The 20,025-nt window shown below is 30.8% G+C and overlaps 1 protein-coding gene across 3 annotated transcripts in view; it reads right to left on the bottom strand.

Annotated features, from left to right (window-relative positions):
* Positions 1 to 798: 798 nt before the first annotated feature.
* Positions 799 to 20,025, bottom strand: part of LOC130443012 (protein quiver) — a 68,796-nt gene continuing 49,569 nt past the window's right edge. For all 3 annotated transcript variants that reach the window (XM_056777452.1, XM_056777451.1, XM_056777450.1), the window contains one exon: positions 799 to 18,890. In XM_056777452.1, coding sequence (XP_056633430.1) covers positions 18,667 to 18,890 — 224 coding nt within the window. In that variant the 3' untranslated portion in view covers positions 799 to 18,666. The remainder of the gene's footprint in view (positions 18,891 to 20,025) is intronic.

Here is a 20,025-nt window from a genome sequence, read left to right as displayed (position 1 = left end):
ACTGCTTTTTATTATTTTTTGTGTTTTTGTTCGTAATTCTGTATTTATGGAAATAAACAAAGAGTTTTTTTATAGGGACAGTGACAAACGGATGTGAAAGTCACCAACGGCAGACCGATTGACAAACTGCGATGTCAAACGAATGCATTTCAATGTTCTAAATTTTGTAACAGCAAAAGTCAACGGGAACGGTAAACAGAAAGTCAAGTTTATGAATCGGTCATTAAATTACGGGTTGGTTTATGCATCCAAAACTAAATTAAAATTAACATTGAACTAAACTTTCTTAGTGATAATTTTTTGGTTTATGCAGTAAATTTAGGATAGTTAGAAATTACTGGCAAATGAATAGAAATTCCCTGTATGGGTCCTTTTTGTCATACAAATGTGGAAAAGTTTTAGTCATTGCTTTTTCCTATTTTTTTATATCATTTTTAAAACAAGAAGGTTGTAAAAAAATTCCACCAATAGAGACTGTCCCTGTGCTAATAATCTCACAAAATTAAGGAATTAAACTAAGAAGTTGAAAGTTGGCGAACTCTTAGTTTAATTCTAATTTGAATTCACTGTTAATTTTCTTCATGATCTACAAGTACCATTTCAGTGTCTCTCAACTAATAATTTGATTTGTTAGTTTTATGTTTAATTTTGGCTATATAAACCAAGCTTTAGAAAGAAAAAATGTTTTACCTTTTGTTGAGAACTAGTTTCATTGTTCTGCTTATTTTGTGGATGCACTTCGTAATTTTTGAATTAATAATGTAGGACGTGAAAATGGGTGAAAATAAATTCCAACTGTTATTTGGTAAAGATTTATAATTTTTTATTTATCTGTACATTATATTATATACTACTTTAACAATAATAACATGGAATGCTATACATATATGTATTTACATTTAATTCTACAAATAAGAAATCTGAGGTATCACAAAGACGGCACAGTGCAAGATCATTGATATAATCTTGTAAAGGGTCGTCATATTTGGGAGACCCCAGTGGCGTACATAAAGTAAATAACGAGAATAGGCCTTAAATTACTTTTGTGAGGTGGAGAGTGTGTGTATAAGATTTGGATAAATTCAAATTGGTATAAAAGCTCTTTTGTTTTAACATGCTAGTTCATATTGTGCAATATTTACATATTAAAGTGCATCTTTAGTCATAAAACATAAGCTTACGTTACAGGATTTATCACCAAATGATACTATCATTTGAAAATGGTTTGTGTATGAATTGGATCAAATTGTGATTGTAGTGTGTGACTCAATCTCGTATTATAAATTCATCTAACTGTAACCATAAATTGTCGACATCTGTTCATTTCAAATTATATTATGTATCTATTTCGCAGCTCGCATTAATACCAAGGAAAGGGTGTTTCTATATATCTCGCTTAGAAGTAACTATTGCGCAATCTAACGAATTGTCAAAATAAGCTGATGCCAATGCCGCCGCCAAAGCTTTTGAATTTATTTGATCAATTTTAGACTTTATTATTTCCAGTTTTATTGCGAAATTGCTTCACGAAGAGTTACTATGAAAAGTGCGAAATTTCCTCCCTGAAACGTGACTTTGTCGGTTTTTCCATTATGTAATTTTATGCTCGATATAGACAAGCGGTAAATACAATCTGAAACGCAAGTATATTGGAAACTCGTGGAAAATAAGTAGGATTCTAATTAAAGCTCTTTGCATCTAATGAAAAAAGGTTAACTCCACCTAAAGCTTAAGTTTATCCATGTTTGATAAACTTGAGAACGCAACAATGGAAATTTTCTTTAACAAAACTCTCTTGTTTTAAGCCCAAAATTAGAATAAGTGTACAAAATTTTGTAAATTGCTTGAAATCTTGCAGACTAATTTAAAAAAAACTGCCATAATACTCGATTTTAGCAGTATTATTTTCACTGAAATATATGTAAAATGTATCTGTCCTCTTAACATCATGAAATAATAAAACATTACAAAATAACTGTCAATGCTGGAAACACCAAGTTAAACTAACACGGGTACATAGGTATGAGAAAATCAATTATTCACTTCACGGCTGCTTGTTTGACGTAGATCAGCTGTTTTCGTAGATTGCCTAATTATCTTGAATGGGATCATGACCAAATGTATAACTTAGATTGAATCGGCTTCAGTTATTTCGACGTGATAATTAACCATAAATCTTCAATGACGGTTGGCGTTTACAAATTCAAAGACGACTTTAAAAATATGACAATGCCTTTGGAGCTGGATTTCAACTGAATCAAGCTAAGATATTTAGTTGGACATGGTCTTACCCAAAATGGTATTACGCATATTTGAGTAATCTCAAAGAGATTACAACTTCCACAAGCCAATAACATAAAACAAAGGATACAAAGAGGCAGACTTGGTAGCTAACGAAGCGACAAATAGTGCGTGTACGAAGTGCGTGGACGTACTAACGAGTGCTTGTATCACAACAATAATGGAAAAACAAATTTCTATTTGTTCGCAAAGAAAAACACGGAAACCGTGGTCAGTATAAGTCCTTCTAACACGCGAGAATAGAACAATTAAAATGGGGAATTTACAGCATTACCTGCAAAAATCTTTCACTAAAGACTGAACACTCGTGTCGAGTATGTTCTTAAAGAATATGATCTAAGTTGATCATGGAAGTGTTAGTGATAGTGCATCGGACGAATCCTCTCTTCTATTTTTCGCATACCTATTAGTAAGTATATATATAAAAAATTTGGAATATTCGAGGTTATTAAATTAGAAGAATAATAATATTCAATGTCCTAAAAAGCTATATACAAATGGAAAATAAAACTGAAAACAAAAAATTATATGCTTTGTATATTATTAATATATGTGTGGGAAAGCAATATTTTTGTTATTTTTTTAAAATTTCAATGACGATTTTAATACGCTTTACTGTTTTCGCGTATTTTATCATTCCATTCCAACTTCAGCGCGTTAAAGTTTGTAGCACAATATAAATTTAAATATTTAAATTTTCATTATTAAAAGTTTGCTTGATATTTTAATAATAGTTTCATGATTTCCGCATTTAAATTATAATTAACAAATTTTATGGAAAATAATGTATATAAGTATAACTCCTGAAATTTTAAGTACAAGAAAGCTCATAATTCATACTTCTCTTCCCTAAAGCCTGTAAGGTACGTTAGGTAACTCGAAGAATTCAATAAAACCTCAGTGTCATTTCTAAAACACTCTTTATCTATATTATTCAGTTTCAAACCAAAGTAAATGTAGTAAATACATTTTTTTTATTTTTAAAATACTATTCATTATATTCGCTGTTCTACAGGAGTTTAACTACCACCATCAACACACACAATTCAATTTCAAAAAATTGGAACTCATTTGAGGGCTGCAACCATCCTGGCCTCTTATAGATAAGTCCCAGTTTTTAAATTCAACCTTTTCTACCTTTTCTTATTCACTTTTAACTTCGTTTGCTAAAAAGCTGGAACTATTTAATTTTGTATTGTTCACCCCATCTAAGTACCAGTTATTTATATACTTAACTGACGCCGAATACCATTTCCTAAGGAGAGTCTCCAGCCGAGGAAGTGAAAGCTACAAATTAATTTCTTCAAAAACTTGAACGTCAGTTGAATGTTATCAAATTCCTTTGATATACCCTTTTTATATTATTATTATTACATAATATTGCATAATAAACCTGATTCAGAGGAAATTTCACTGATTTTGAAGATACTGCAAAACAAGTCATTCATTCATTCCTAAAAAGGAAAAGTCCATCACAGTATTTAACGCAGCAAAGGCTTGTATTACAGTGCTGCTATGCATCTGGAGATTGTGTGGTAATGCAACAAAGCATCTTTGCTAACTTCAAATTATGTATTCAAATATAAAAGTGACATTTTTAACTACTACCACAACAACCTCAAATCTTTATTACATTAGATGAATTTTCCAATGCATACTTGATAATATGGAATGTAATCCCGAAATGGATATAATGCGATGTTGGAAGAAATTTGATATAGCAAAGTACGTCGACAACAAGGAAAACAAGCCGCTATATAGAATTTGGGCGATTTATAAACTTGACGTTTCCTTTGCTGTGAATCATTGAAATGCGGTAAGTTTTTCGAAATACCGTTGCCACAGCGTTTTCTCTCGAAGCTTATGTTCTACATTTTATATTTCGGCGATAGCTGTTTGTACAATCTCTGTGGTAAATGGGAACAGTCAATCGAATTTGTTTTCACATGATGATGATCATAAGTTGATTGTTTTTTTATATCTATGAAATTATATATTTTTTCCTATCCACGATCGGTCTAAGGTGGTGGGCAAGCCTGACTGTAGACAGCGAGCAGAACCGCTAGTTTTTGAATCAATCTCTAAGGTTTTAAGCAAAGAATGTGAATATTTATATGCACAATCATGGGTTTCTGATATCTATTTATTGCGCATTTTATATCTTCATTTATTTGTTAATACAGTTCCTATTAAGTTTCTATGAAAACCTAGTATTAAGTTCAGAAATAGTTCTTCTGCACTCTAAACAATACCTCCAGATATTGAGCATCAAACAACAGTTACCATTTGAATATAAACTTTATTTATCGTTCAATATGAATAATTTTGTTACACTCTTGAATATGATGGAGATTTCAAGTATCCTATCAACTTCTTAAACTGAGGTTATTTAGAACAACAAGTTGTATATTTCAGGTCTTAGATCAATTTTCTTGATTAATTTATAAAAGAAAGCGCTTTGGCTGTAATTGATTGTTATATTTTTATTTATTATCACGTTGAAAACGAAACAACTAATTTTTGTATTGTTTTTTGAACAAAATACAACATACATGCATATTAGAGTGAATTTGTTCAAAAAATACAGTTATATACAGCTCGTTAAAAATCGTATAAACAATATCAATGAATCTGGGTCGAAAGTATTGCAATAATTAAAATGTAGTAACTAAGTTAACTATATATAATACCATGCAAGTTATATTAATTAACAAGCACTTGAAAATCTTTACTACTTTATTAACAAGTCACATTAATAGCTACCTTGCTGTATTATTAACTAAAAAGACGACTAAAATCTAGTTGAAAGCAACTGTTAACCCATTAAGGTCCAAATGATCATTTCGGTATTTTATTGCTCATAATATTAGTGAAAAACACTATTATGAGCAGAAGCAACTTCATGGTAATAAAAAAAAATTGCCTTTGCCTGATAACAGTCAACTGAATGGAAAGGATGAATTTGCAAAGTTAAGGCGTATTTTCGATAACAAGAATATTCAGTTTAAATTGTTTTTCTCTACTTCTCAGAGGAATATATTTATGCAAAATTTTTATAGTGTTTGTGCAGTGCAAATCAGTACTTGTACATGTATTGTGTATTAAAAGTAGCTTCCATGAAAAGCTAAAAATTATTTTAGTTGTAATTGTATAAAAAGAAATGAAAAACAAAGTTTTACATCAACAATCCGATTGAGGAGCATAACAGAAAAAATTATCGCATTTGTCAAAAATTTGGGGTATATTTTATATCTCAAGTTAGTCACTCAATAGTAATGTGGAACCTCTAGAAAATGCGGAAAAATATAACAGAAAAAAATAATATCGCAGCCCATTAGTCATTATAAGCAAATAGAAGGGGTTGATTTGCATGGCAATGGTATAGCAAAGATCGGATTACATTGAGAAGAAAATAATTTGTTTCGTTGTTGTGAAGCTCTGGAAAATACATAGAATGGCCAGTGAAAACAAGAGTGAGTATTAGTACATTAGATGTGAAATAGTACACGAGAATGTTGTGCACATATGAAAATCGGGCGACTCAAATCTCCCTATGGTTGTGATAAAGTATTGCACAGATCTGGAGCAAAATTTAATCATTGTACTATTTCTCATGAGGAGCCATTTGGGGTCAGTTCAAAAGTATATAAGTGCAATATTTAAGCTAGTGAACATTTTTCAAATTCACGTAATACCTTATACTCCATTTAGAAGAGATAACTTTCCACCAAGATAATCTAAGGACTTACATTGCAATAATTGTTATGGATTACTTAAATCGAATCAAAATTCTACCCCGTATCCTTAATTTGAATCCAACAGAGCCCCTTTAAGATGTTCTAGAAAGAGTGTTCTTTTGTAATCAAAAGTCACGTAAATTCAAAATTCCAAAATCTATAAAAAGTTTCGTAAATTTATATAAAAAAATCTAACTGGTTCTTTAAGAGTACTCGAACTTTCATTTAAAATAAATGTTTTTAGTACAATATTGTTTAATAATCGTTATATTATACTAATTCTAATCTAAATAAAGAGTTCAAGCACAAATTTTAAGGCGATGCAAAAATTTTAAATAGAATTTCACTTTCTGCTGCGAAATTAGAATGAAACACTAATATCAATATTTTATCATTATTGCAATTAGATTGTAAATGTTAAATCTGGTCAATAATATTAATCTTTTTGTTAACAAATTACTAGCTCATTTTTATTCTCACACTTTCCTTGGATCCTGTATAAATAACTTATTTCAAATAGAATTTATCATAATATACCAAGTTCTTTCTGTATAAGCTTTTGAAGGGTATTGATTGTTTTGATTTGTCGTATCTTACAGTATAATTTTTCTGCATGATTCTATTTTAGATTTATGGAGCCCTATCGTAGGAGTTGATTTTTTTCTTCTATAGAATAAAGAGAGAAATTTACTTAGATGACTTGCTTAAAGTTAGGGTTCCCATTTTACCACTACATAAGAAATTAAAAGTATGTGTACAGAAGGTGAGACAATAGGAATTTCAAAACTAATCCCATTTTCCCGATTCTAATCTGGCAATAAAAAACGAACAAAATTTGTAGCCTGCATTATACTTTTTGTTAACAGGTTATTTGAAAATGGATGGTGGCACAGTTTTTATGAGCAGGTGGTAAATATACTGGTAATATCAGTGATGGACAAAATTAATGAAAATACCAATGTATTTCAATTCTTGTTTTGAATTTTCTGGCTATTCTATGAAACTTTTTCAAACATCCAAAAGCGGAAAATATTCCAGTCGAACAAAATCTTTATTACCGATCAGCAACCGTTACGCTGAATGGAAAAAGCCAAAACTTTTCGATTAGCTACTAACCCAAAATATAGTGACAGGAGAGGGATTACTCAAAAATGAGTCATGTAAACAGCATGTACTAAAATGTAAGAAGTATTGTGAATGATAAATTTTTTTATGGAAATGTCTTAGCTTATACTAATTTTATAAAAATAAGTTTGGGTACTTATTATTGGTAGTATTACTCTTTTTTATATTGAAGTAATTTCGTTTTTTCGTTATTGGGTTATAGTATTAGTTAATAATTGTTAGTATTTGCTAATTTACATTTTATGAGATATTTGAGATACTAAAACCTATTAAAAATTTAAATTATAAGAGTTATCAATATTTACTTACTTGACTCACAATTTTATAGAGACTGCTATCACGTAAATTATGATAGTAGAAGACTGCTGAGGGTATATTGGGATTTACTCAGGCGTCATGGGAACCTTTTGGACTTTGAACTTTAGATGATTAAAGGTTCTATAACGTTTCCCTTTCAGTGGTGAAGAAAACGTTCCCAAATTCTCAAAAATGTAAAAAAAATAATCACTTTAAAATATTAGAGCGTGTTAGATATTTAAAGTTCATATGGAAGATTATAAAAAAAATAGGGCTCATCGATATTCAGATAGCCTTGCTTTTAGTAAATGATACATTACTTCACAACATAGGTTAAGTTAATTAGTAAGATCTACATTGACAATTATTTATAAAAGAATGGAGTCAAATAAAAACGATATACGGTCATGAAGGATCAATAAACTATTTGCCTCGAAACTCTACACATCCAAAATTGTATTCTATTAGATGGATATTTGCAGAAATTACATTATTTTTCAATCATTATTTTCTGTAAATTGGATCCAGGTGTTGTTTCAGGGATCACAACTACGAAGTACAAGTATATTTCATAGAAATTTTTAATTAAATCAGACATTTTGTGCGAGAAAGAAAAATTTCGAGAAGTAGGCAAGGATGCAAATTTTCAATCTATATTAATTTCTAATGATGAACAATTTAATAGCATAAGGTATGCGGGTGACCATTATTTTTGCTTCGTTACGTCCCATTGCCAGGATACATCATACAGTTGACAATATGATTTAGAAATAGAAATTTTTATAATTGTAATTCTTAGTATTGGTAATAAATTACAGTATTAATTAAGTTTTACTCATTTTTTAATGGTATTTTGGTTTAAATGAATTCTAATAATTTAAAAGCTATTTAACTTGTTCCGCATAATTGGATTAACATCAATGTATATACTAGAAATAAATGCTCAAATTGATGTATGTTGACTCATCTAGAAACAATACATTTATATTATTTCACATAAAAATGAGTGAACATTAGCTTTTGAGTGATAAGGTACACTACAAATTCATTTTAAAATGCATCAATCAATTCTACATGAGTGATTGAAGACTTGCCAAATGATGAACACTACAATGATATGAAAAATATTTGAGTAGGTATGACAGTTTTTTGATATGCTACATAGTTAAAGTGTTGGAGGAATGGACAGTGCTTATTTTATTCTATAACTGTCAAGAATACTAGACGATCCAGCTGGTGATTACATTGTACATTAGATATGAATCAATATTTTTCTCGTTGTAAAAATACGTGAAAACTATTGAATGTGATGAAATACAGTTGGAAAATTGTCTAGTCTTAATTTTATTCTACTTTAAATTCAATAAAAATTTAACGTAGAATTGCAAATGTGTAACTGTTTGTATAGTTTACTTGAAATTGCAGCAATATTTGTTCCGACATAAAATATTCTGTTCTTTCCACAAAATTAATAAAAATACCAATTTTTGTCTTGAATTTTGTAGACATATAAGTTAACAAATGTAAGGTAATAGCTACAAGTAGAAAGGTAGCTGTTTAACTTTCTGTATGTAAATTCTTGTAATTGCAATACGTAGAATTGTTAGATCTGAAATATTCTAATTATAATCCTGTGAAATAAAAGTGCTTATAAAAGCTATAGCTCTTTGATTAGCAAGTAACCATAGAAATAGTGGTAGAAGAGTGATTACTCAAAAAATAGGTAGCTTCATATGTAAACAATATTGACGCTAAATTAAGAGATTATAGTGTGAATGGAATAGTGGAAGAATAAGGAGTTGCACTAGTGCAATAAATGCTTATTGCACTTATCTCTCATTAAAGTACAGAGGTTTGTTATCAAGACAAACATAAACATTCAAATGAGTCCTTTTTTGTGAGATTGTGATATGTTTCAAAGAATTGCGGATTTTATTTTATTATCAATCATATTTCATTATATACTGGATTACGAAATTACTGGAAAATGCATTTTTTTTAAAATGCCATATGATTCCAATTTATAAACACAAACGTAAATGCCTCAAACATAGACGATCACGACTAGTATGATTGGGATTATGCAACTCTGCTGTTCTAGAGATGTCAGACAAAAATTAATTTCTTTTCATGGGCGTAGAAAAAATATTGTGTTTAACTCGTGTAAAAAGTGTTTATTGTACTCGGTGTTGCATATACTATAAAAATGAATTCATTGTATTTGATTCAGGGGAACGCGGTGGCCATGCAAATGTCGAGGTTTTTTTAAAATAATTGAATCGCACAAAATTTTTCTTAGTTTTTGATGTTTGTATTAACTCAATATAACTATGTCTAATAATCAAATCAAATACTGTGAATCAGAACTATCACAAAGAACGAAAAGTTGTTTCTCCAGATAATTTTTTGTAACATATATATACTAGATTCTAAAAAATTTATTTTAAGAATTTACTTTACTGAATTATTATTGTATTTTTACTATTGTAACTGCGATATGTAATGAATGTATCTTTGAAAAATCATCGATTCTCTCATTTGGTAATCGTCTAGTATTTTGACAGGAGATAACAACTATACGATATCGGGAAAGCAGTTTAAGGAAATCTACTGTTCTAGTTCAACTATTAGTTTATTGTCTAAAGGTCAGAAGGGTTCAATCCATAAAGTTAAAATATTTTCATATAATTCAACATTGATTATAATTTGTTTTTTTAACATATAAACCTTTGACATTTGACGATGAACAATGGATGTGAGGATGTATGTTCTTTTAGATACCGATTACATTCTTGATTTGTGCTCTCATTAAATAAAGTTAATCTGGTACCCACTTTTTTTCTATCGACTGTGATGGGATTCACTTTTGAGTTTCATATAAGTTAAAATCTTGAAAGTGAAAGTATCTTATTAAATTATTATTTCATTCAGTAGTCTAAGATCATAAATACGTAATTTGAACATAAGATTTCTTCGTGATTATTTTTTATTTCTGCTATAACGTTATAATAATACTAACACGAATTCTCATTTGTCAGTTTTATTGATGAATTTATGCAATTGAAATAAAATATTACATTTATATGTAATTCGGATCTATCTCAACTTTTGGTTGATAATTGGAATCGTGTCGTAACAAATTTTTGATCGTGAGAAAACGCTAGAACAAGCGTACAGTCGAGTCGCATCGAAACACTTTCATTATATTTAAAGATAGTTTCAGAATAATTATCAAAATATTTATAGTCCATGGAAATGTTAGAATGAACCCAAATGTCTACTTTTACTGGACAGACAACGGAAACAGCTGTTTGCAGAGAAAACAGAGATTATAATCTCCAACAAACCTATGGGTGGTGCAGATTCATCTAACAGTCACATTGGACGCAAACAAATCAAAACGAGGTACTCCTCATTTTCCTATCACATTAGATAAGGGCAAAGTAAATGAGTAAATGAAAAAAATGGCAAAAAAGAAAACATTGTCCCAATCGACACAAAAGAGTTTCAGAATTCAGGTCGTACAGTATTATCGAGGAAACTTTTTATAAAGGCAATGCATAACGTGTGTGTGTTTGTATGATCTTGGAAAAAATGATTATGGATTTTCGTTTTTCATCTGTCCATTTTTTTTACTGCGATAAAACCGAAAAAATTTTCTTGTTACAGTTGATTTGAAACAAGCTCCAGACAAAAACTGTTCTAAGTCCCAACGTTTCATCAAGAGTGAAATTTTTTTTTCGATTGCATTTTGTTCAATCGCATAGATTCAAAATTATTGATTTATAAAATTGGCTAATGAGAACCAGCCTTTAATAATCAGCTTCATTCTGAAGGTTTTAATTTATACAATATCTTATTTTTAGTCGACATACATTGCTTCAAAAAGTATATACTGAAATAATTGTTTTGAAAATTTATTTATGTTTGCAGCATCCTGTCTCGGTATGGGGCGATCTGATTGAATTATGTTATTATGAAATGTCTAAGTATTTCCATAATTTGTAGAATAATTTTCGAATACCTAAGAATTGTTTGGAATAATTGCTTTTTTGAATAATCAACACAGCCTAATTAGATTATTATTAGATTTAGGTTTGAAAATCGAAATACTTTTATATTTGATTTCTTTCACTTATCGCTCTTCCAAAAACTCAACAAGTTTATTATTATTGCATTAAGACATTGAGCTTCAGCGGACTGAAACAATGATATGTATTTAAATATGCCTGATATGTATCTGCTACAAAAAAAGATAAAAATAATAATCGAATAGTTAGTGTACTCTATAACTTTGATTTATATAAAAAAATATTTTATGAAAACTTCCAGAATCCTGATTAAGTCAAAGAATATTCGCTGAGAATATTTGCTTGAAATCAGTAGACTTGAAATGCATTATTTCAAGAACTTATGATTTTTTTCACCCTTAATCATGATCACTAGCGATGTTAGAAAAACTCTCAGCTTTTTGGTTTCTTTGATTCGCCAGTAAATAAAACTTCGGCATCTAAATATAAATAATAACAGTTCAGGACACCTAAAGTAAACCATTCACGCTACGGTTCACAACAGAGGTTACCTGTACTGTACAGGTATGCTTGAGCTGGTCAACCGAACGTATATATCGTATATGGGGATGTTCCGGTGTACAGGTTCTTTGTGTAATGGCAATGATAGACGATGAAGGTGTGATGACATTATTAGACCTTGCTACAATATTGAAGATGAATAATACAATAGCAATGAAAGGGAAGGGAAGAAAGTGGTGTTAAGTTTGGTTTAATTTATTTCAATTTTGTTATGAGCAAGTTATTTGCAGCTTCATTTTTGACTCTATCATTTCATGTTAATAATTTGCCAAGAACATGATGACTTCGTAAATTCCTCGAGTAATTTTCTTGTTGAATGTCATTGTGACATTGGTATTCCTGGTAATACAATGCGATCAACGAGACCATCAACGAATGCAATCTACGAGGCCACCGGAGTACACGCACATCTGTACAGGTACACCGTACGGTGTCACACGAAATAAATGATATTCGATCTTGCTGTCCAGGTACAAAAGACTCTAGGTTTATTCCCATAGATGTTTCGGTGAACTGTAACGTGTATGGCCACCATAACTGGGCTGTAGTGAGAGTGAAGGCGAACCAGTATGGGAGGCGCATATTAGGTTTAAAGTTAGGTTAAAGTTAAAAGATAATTTGAGTATCTTAGCTTTTTTACCAATATTGTGGAATATGGTATGGCTTTATCATACGTAAGAATGCCAAAACCCGAAAAAAATATAACAAAACAATATAAAACATCGTAAGACTACTAGAAACTGCTTTTCAGAAATGAGGTGAATTATCATATTATTGGTTGTACTAATTAAAAATGGGATAAAATGGAACCTTTATACAAAAGTCCAAGGAGTTGTACATCGTATGATTCTTTTTAAATGTATCTATAGAAGATAACACTTATTTTCGTCACAATTACGGCATAACAGATTGTTTTGGGACAAGATTTGACGATTACAATACTAGAAAGGAGAGAGCAATCTAGATAATCGGCTTCTATTCGACCAATATTCGCTTATTTTCTCCAACGATGCGAAGATAATTATATAAATAATGAGTGTGTGAAAATCGATAAAATATTAGAGGTCTGTTATGGTAAAAGTGAAATGTGAATTGTGTACGTCAAATATGATAATAAAATCGAAGAAATATTCCAAAAACCTAATGATGTATATTAATAAATGACAAGTAGCATAGTAAATCTAATTTTCGAGTCATCTTAGGAAGAAGTATCACTGTGGATAGTTATTTAAATTTGAACGGATTGACCGTAGTTACAACATGGAAAAATAAGACCCAAATCCCCATTAAGATGGATGTTAAAAATCGACAGATAGAAAGCTGCATATTTTCATGTGAGAAAGAATAAAATAATGGAAACCAGTGTATTGTTACGAATTCGTTCAGGACATGGGCTGTGAAGCGGGTCCTGACCGGTTATAATAAAATTCTAAAATTTGGCGAATTCGCGGCGCCTTTGATATGCCTTTTTTATAAGCAGCGGCAAGTTGCTTATGTTATTTTTTAGAAACTAATTTCTAGGAAGGTCTTCTTATTTATTTGTTTGTTTATTTTCTAGAAATTCGTTTTTGATATATAAATGAGTTTGTTTAGCGGAGTTAGCTAGTTAATTTATATTAAAAGGTGATACAGAACGAAAGAGAAAATTAACCGGTGGAATAAATCATATAAGTTAGTTAAGTATTGGTGGAAGTTAATTATTATACTAGTTAAGTCTAGTTTAAGTGATTAAATAAATTAAGTGATTAGAAGACAGTATAAAAATCACACAGTGAACAAAAACGTGCTGATGTTATTAACGTTACACGACGATGACAATATAGAGCCTTTATTGAAGGACGATCTAAAACGCAAAACTTTTTACAATAGTACTGGTGTTGATGTGGATTATAGATTGAAATTCGACTATTCAGTAATTAGTAGATAATATATGGCCAATTACAGTTTTCTGTACACCGCTCATCTCACACAAATAAATAGCCACCCACATAATGTTTAGTGCATGGAGAACAATAAGTGATATCAAACAAAGGTGTTTTTACTGACAAAAATCGCTGAAATACTTGCATAATTTCAATTTGCAAGGAACAGACCGTTTTCATTTGCACAGAATGTAGTCAAGAAGATGAATAATGAATTATTGTGTTCTCTTGTTTTGCTTACTTACTTACTCACTCACTCACCTATTTCTTTTAGGAAGTGATATGAATGAACGAAAAATATTTTTAACCAAAACCAAGAAGATTTCTTCACTTACCAAACTTACCTGTTCAATCAGAAAATTGTATTTTCTACTTATTAAACTGATTGGGCGAGCGCCAACTCGTGATTTTAATACCCGCGATAAAACTTCAACTCCTGTTACAATGTGCCAACTCGTGATCGTGGTTGTCATGAAGATTAGACAACTCGTGAGGAAAGATTATGTTCGGGATTTTAATTATGAAATGAAAAACAAAAATAGAATTTAGAAATTCTAGGTTTTAATTTTTGAATTTACAAAGTGGATTGGATACTAAATTCCAGGTAAAACTCTCAATAAATCCGTCACGAGTTGTATTATGTACTTGGACTATCATGCGTTTACCTGAAATATCCCCGTCCCGTTTTGGCTCGTCTATCTCAGGGGATTGAAAATAGTCACGAGTTGTAGCGCACCCAACTGATCTATTCGAAGGCTTCCTAATGTTACATAAAATATAATAGGACTGTGATCGCGTGATAAAACGGGGTTAACATTGATTTATATATTCACCCTTATCCAATAAAAAAATCGTTAACGTCGTGGTATGCCAACTACTATCCTTGGGACTTACAAACTCTGTAGATAATTTATTTTAATAACTAATAAAGCTCCATATTTATATTGTTAACTTGATCTGCCACATTTTTAGTGACAAACAAGTAATAATCACGAAGAAATGAATAGTTATCTTAGCAATGGCTGCAAACAAAAATGGCCCCGATTGAAACGAAAATATCGTCATAGTTTTAGATAATTCGTATGATACTTTTCAACTTGATGAGTAGTTATATCTTTTTGCCAACGCTTCTCATGGGCGTAAATTCAGCATTTTGATGGGGGGGGGGGGGAAGATTTGAAATAGGACAATAATATGTTATAATAAAATAAAACATATAAAAATCATACTTTCAAATCAGTAAGCAGCATCGGAAAATATTGTAGCATAAAGGAAGCAAAAATAAAAGATGAACACTAACTTGTGAAGACATGAGGACGCTGATTGTGACAATATAACTTACAAAAAGAAATATTCTTGACTAAGCAGATAAAGTAATGTTGAAGAAGTTAGAACGATACTACTTGAATAAAATGGAGTCGTCTCTCTCGGCGTGAACTAAATTCATTAATAACCTTTGGAATGTCAATATCATTCTTTCTTTCTATGGCTAAAAGAGCAAGAGAGGACAATTTTTCTTGCTCTAAGATGTTTCAGCAATATGCTTTTAAACACCACAAACAAGAGAAAGATCTCTCACAAGAAACTGATATATCAATGACTGGGAATAAGATTGGACATTTATGATAATCTCGAACTGTCTCAAAGGGAACTATACTTCCACCTAATTTTGCTGGAAGTTTTCGTCTTCTCGGTAGTTCAGCTTCTTACAAACCACATTTCTCAGCTACCTCCTTGCAGTGATTGTAAAGTTTAGAAAAAAACGTGCTTTTTTTTACTGACATAACTACTTCATAAGTCACACTGCTGCACTATAGCGTCTTTGATAAAATGTCGCATTGCATAAGAGCTCTTCCCAGAAGAACTATATCAAAAACAAAGTGAAATCCTCTATGCTTTTCAATAAAGCATTCGCTTGACCTCGGTCATGGTCGGTTGATGAAATCTCTAAAGCTGTTAACGCTACTTCAAAATTATCTAGAAAACCATGTACAGCTTCTATGCGATAAGCCCATTTTGTGTCACTCAATGACTTCAAAGTTACCGCTCTACCATGAAAGATTTTTCAATCTTTTAAAAACTTCAAAAACTGCGTGACGCTTGGTTAACTTCTCAATAAAGTTGTATATACTTTGCAAAACAAAAAAAAGGGTTCCTTATTGAAACCACACTTGTGAAACAGCTAACAATGCATCAATTTAACACATGGGCGCTACAATGAATGTACATTGCTGTTGGGCTTTCTTGCAAAATCCTCGCAGCAACTCTTTTGAATGGTCCTCGCATATTTGAGGCACCATCGTAATATTGGCCTCGTAAATGTTTTATGTTAAAATCAAATGAAAACAACACATCCTTAAGCAGATCAACCAAAAATAGGTCATAATTGTTTGCTGACTTCCAAAAACAAATGTGTTTGAAATTAGCTTGTGATTTTAAAAGCAAAAGAGAATTGACATTTCCGTTCACAGGCAAGGGTGCTGCCACTCCTCCCCACAGAAAATTGTAACTAATTGAAACTTCCTACTAAAGTGAAAACAGCAACGTTTGAATTTATGAATAAGCACAAGGTCATCTTCTATTCCTTGGTTAACCATTTAACATAAAAATGCTTAAAAGGTAACATACGACAAAATGTAACATACGACAAAAGGTAACATCTTTAATAATAAATTGAAAAGTTTGTATCTTACCATCACGTTATTATATTGCTACGTGCCACCTATTTCGCTCACTTGACGTGGATTTGTCTGCGACAGGCTGCTACCTACAATCCAAAGAAATGGCGCACTAGCGCGGCGAATGAAGGAATGATGCGTGCACAATGCTGTAATATGTATCTTGAAACCTTTGCATTTATCAGCTGCTTTCTCACACCGCGAGTGGCAGTTCGTTCCATAATTACTTTAGTTTTGTGTTTACCTCGTTGTATTGGTGTATTAGAAATTTTAATATTTGACATTATCAGAATTGACTGCAAACTTATTGGAGGGTGACAGCTGGCCCATTGCCCCATCCAGGAATTACGCTAATGAGGCTGGTGTACATTCAACCACACTTTCAGTGTAAAGGGAGTTGAGCAAGTTAAACCATTCTTATAAATTTGAGCTAATGAGAATATTTCTAGAGTTTTGTATAAGCTGTTAAAAAATACGTTTTTGATTTTCAATACCCCTTTAAAAATTATTGTGTCTAGTTTTTTATATATATGTTTCCGTACAATTCCAGTAGACCAGGGTCCATAATTTTTAAAACAAAAAAATGTGACAATGGGATGAAACTCATTGCAAAAGGAGAAGACTACTATAATAAAAGGAAAAATAATTTATGGGCGATCTGAAATCAACAAGAGAAAGGGGGAGATTTTTTAAGGAAAAAAGCGTTTATCTACATTTCTGACAAAACTACTACTACAAAAGTCCTATGGAAAAAAGTCAAATATAGCAGAGCTGTGGGTAAAAAAAATCTTCAGCTTTTTATTCACATTTCTTTCAAAAAATCTCAAAATTATGTGAAAAATTGAAATAGCGCAGATTTGATTTTTAATTTTGATTTTGTTTTTATTTCTTTATTTAACATTTTTTTTCACTAATTTTTGTGAAAACTTACATTTTTATGTCTCAAATGTAATGTAATTTTTTTTTATTTGAAATATTAATTTTTTTAATCTTATTTTGACTTAATATCTAAAGAGTACCCTAATTTGCAATCGAAAATTCTCCCGTCAAAATATCAGTTTCCAAAAAATACTAATAAATATTACCGTTACCATGGTAAATTTTTTTTAAGCATTTGTACTATTTTCAGTTATTTATTAAAATTTTATAGTATAATTACACGAAAAACGTGAGATTCATTGTTACATTGATAAACGTAAGTAATTATGCGTAAAATTTTAATATATATCTAGAAATTGTACATGATGATAAAAAAGTTATCAGTGGTGAGTTTTTTTCTTTTATTGCTTTTTCTGAGAAAATTTATGGTGGTGATGGTAATATTTTTTACACTATCAGAAAGTGGTAATTTCCACGAACAACGCACCGACTTTTTTAAAAAATCTGATATTTTGAGGAGAGAATTTTCCATTTAAAATTAGGTTGATTTTTCGATATTAGGTCAAAATAGGGTGAAAAAATAAATACCTGTTTGGGACATTAAAAAGTGAGTTTCCACCAAATTTCGTGACAAAAAAATGTTTTTGTAAAAGATAAAATCAAAAAAACCAAAAACATTGTTATTTCAATTTTTAACATAAATTTTGAGGTTATGTGAAAAAAATGTGAATACAAAAGTTGTATATCTTGTTATTACCTACAACCTTTTCTATTCAACTTTTTCCATAGAACTTGTAGTTTTGCAGGAAAACTGGATAAACAATTTTTTACCTTAAAAAACTCACCCCCCTCACCTTCCCGACCTCAAATCGTCCGTAAATATTTTTTCTTCCATTTTCATCATATTCTCCTCCTTTTCCAATGGGTTTCATGCTCCTATTTTTTTTCACCCTTCATCACTTTTAAAGGCTTCTGCCCTGGTCTTTTGAGATATAAATCACCCTTTACAGAGAAGTTATTCATAACTTTTGAAGCAATGTATTCTTAAACCGAGAAATTCATATGAAATACATTCTGGCATTCTATGCATCGATCAAAGGAGTCATTATCAGCCTAGTGAATCTAAGAAAAGTCTCTACCTCATGCACAGGCGTGAAAATAACAATACTAAGGGGACTAGCAGCAGCGAAACAACTGTATCTGACTTAAGATGATTAGTTTTTAATGCTGAATTACACATGTCCTCCTCACAAAAGCACATGTGACCTGTTCCGCTACTTTCCATCATGCACACATGGTCCACCATGAAGAGGTTGATCTGAAGCTGGGAGGTACACGTACGACGCACCACTTCGTAAGCTATACTCAGAAAAAAAAATAATACAAATATTATTGACAAACAAATATGTAAAAATATATAATTTCACTATTGTCTTAGTATACTTGTAATATCGTTCAGTTTATTTTAAAATTAATGATACCTCCATTTTTCGACTCAAGATAATTCCAAAGTAACATTGTATATCAGTGACGGAGAATTTCTAAAATAAAATTTTTAGCGTCATTTGTTTAAAAATAAGATATGTTTATTTTGGTTGAAACATGGATAAATGGCAAATGCTCAAATAGTAAAGGTCCTCGTTTAATTATCTGTATAAGGACATTGATAATTGTTCGAAAAAATCTTGATTTCCAAAGCTTGTTGCTCGGAAACATACCGACGCCGTAGGCAATAAGCAATAAGCTTGAGAAAGTTGTTATAAAATTTTTGAGCATTTATCAATGTCCGAGGATTATTCAGATAGAAATTTTTGCTAGTTATAGAAAAAATACAGAGCAAAAACAATTATTTAAAGGTGCTATTAACAAAAGAACGATTAGAAAAGTTCAGTGAAGATCCAGACGTTCTAGTTTCCACAACTAATGAAGATGTATTTCCAATAAGCATGCTGTTAATAATTTGATGTCAATATTGAAGTAAGGTTTTATTGAGTTGGCATTATTTGACCTGTTATTTTTATAAGCTCTTGCTCTTGTATACCACTTTTGGCCAATTGACAATCCGCGGTCGATCTATTAAAATGATTAGTAATTTTTTTCCTTGGTATTCAAGCCAATTGCTTTGACAGACGATTTTGTCCAATCATTTGAATCATATTTCTGTTAATGGGCATTTTATCATACCAGTGATTTCCAGATTTCCAGTGACGATTTATTTTTAGGAATAATCTGTTGATTTCAATAGTTGGGTCCCTTTTTGGCATCAATTTTTTCAATAATCTGACATGACAAACGTTGCTGTCGTTGTTTTTTATTAAATATTTGCTTCCAGTACACATTCTTGAACCACTTTTGCAAGTCTTACAGAATACAGGATTTGTTTGTTACATCTTTACTTGATTCGATATAAAACGTCAGTTGAGCAAACAGCAGTTTCTCTACCTAGCACAGCTAATTCTACTGCGGCTCTGTAATAGAGTTTCTGTTGAAGTAA

The sequence above is a fragment of the Diorhabda sublineata genome, chromosome 4, assembly GCF_026230105.1.
Source record: "Diorhabda sublineata isolate icDioSubl1.1 chromosome 4, icDioSubl1.1, whole genome shotgun sequence".
Taxonomy (NCBI): domain Eukaryota; kingdom Metazoa; phylum Arthropoda; class Insecta; order Coleoptera; family Chrysomelidae; genus Diorhabda; species Diorhabda sublineata.
The sequence above is the reverse complement of the archived record's forward strand: the minus strand, read 5'-3'. Positions and strand labels throughout refer to the sequence as shown.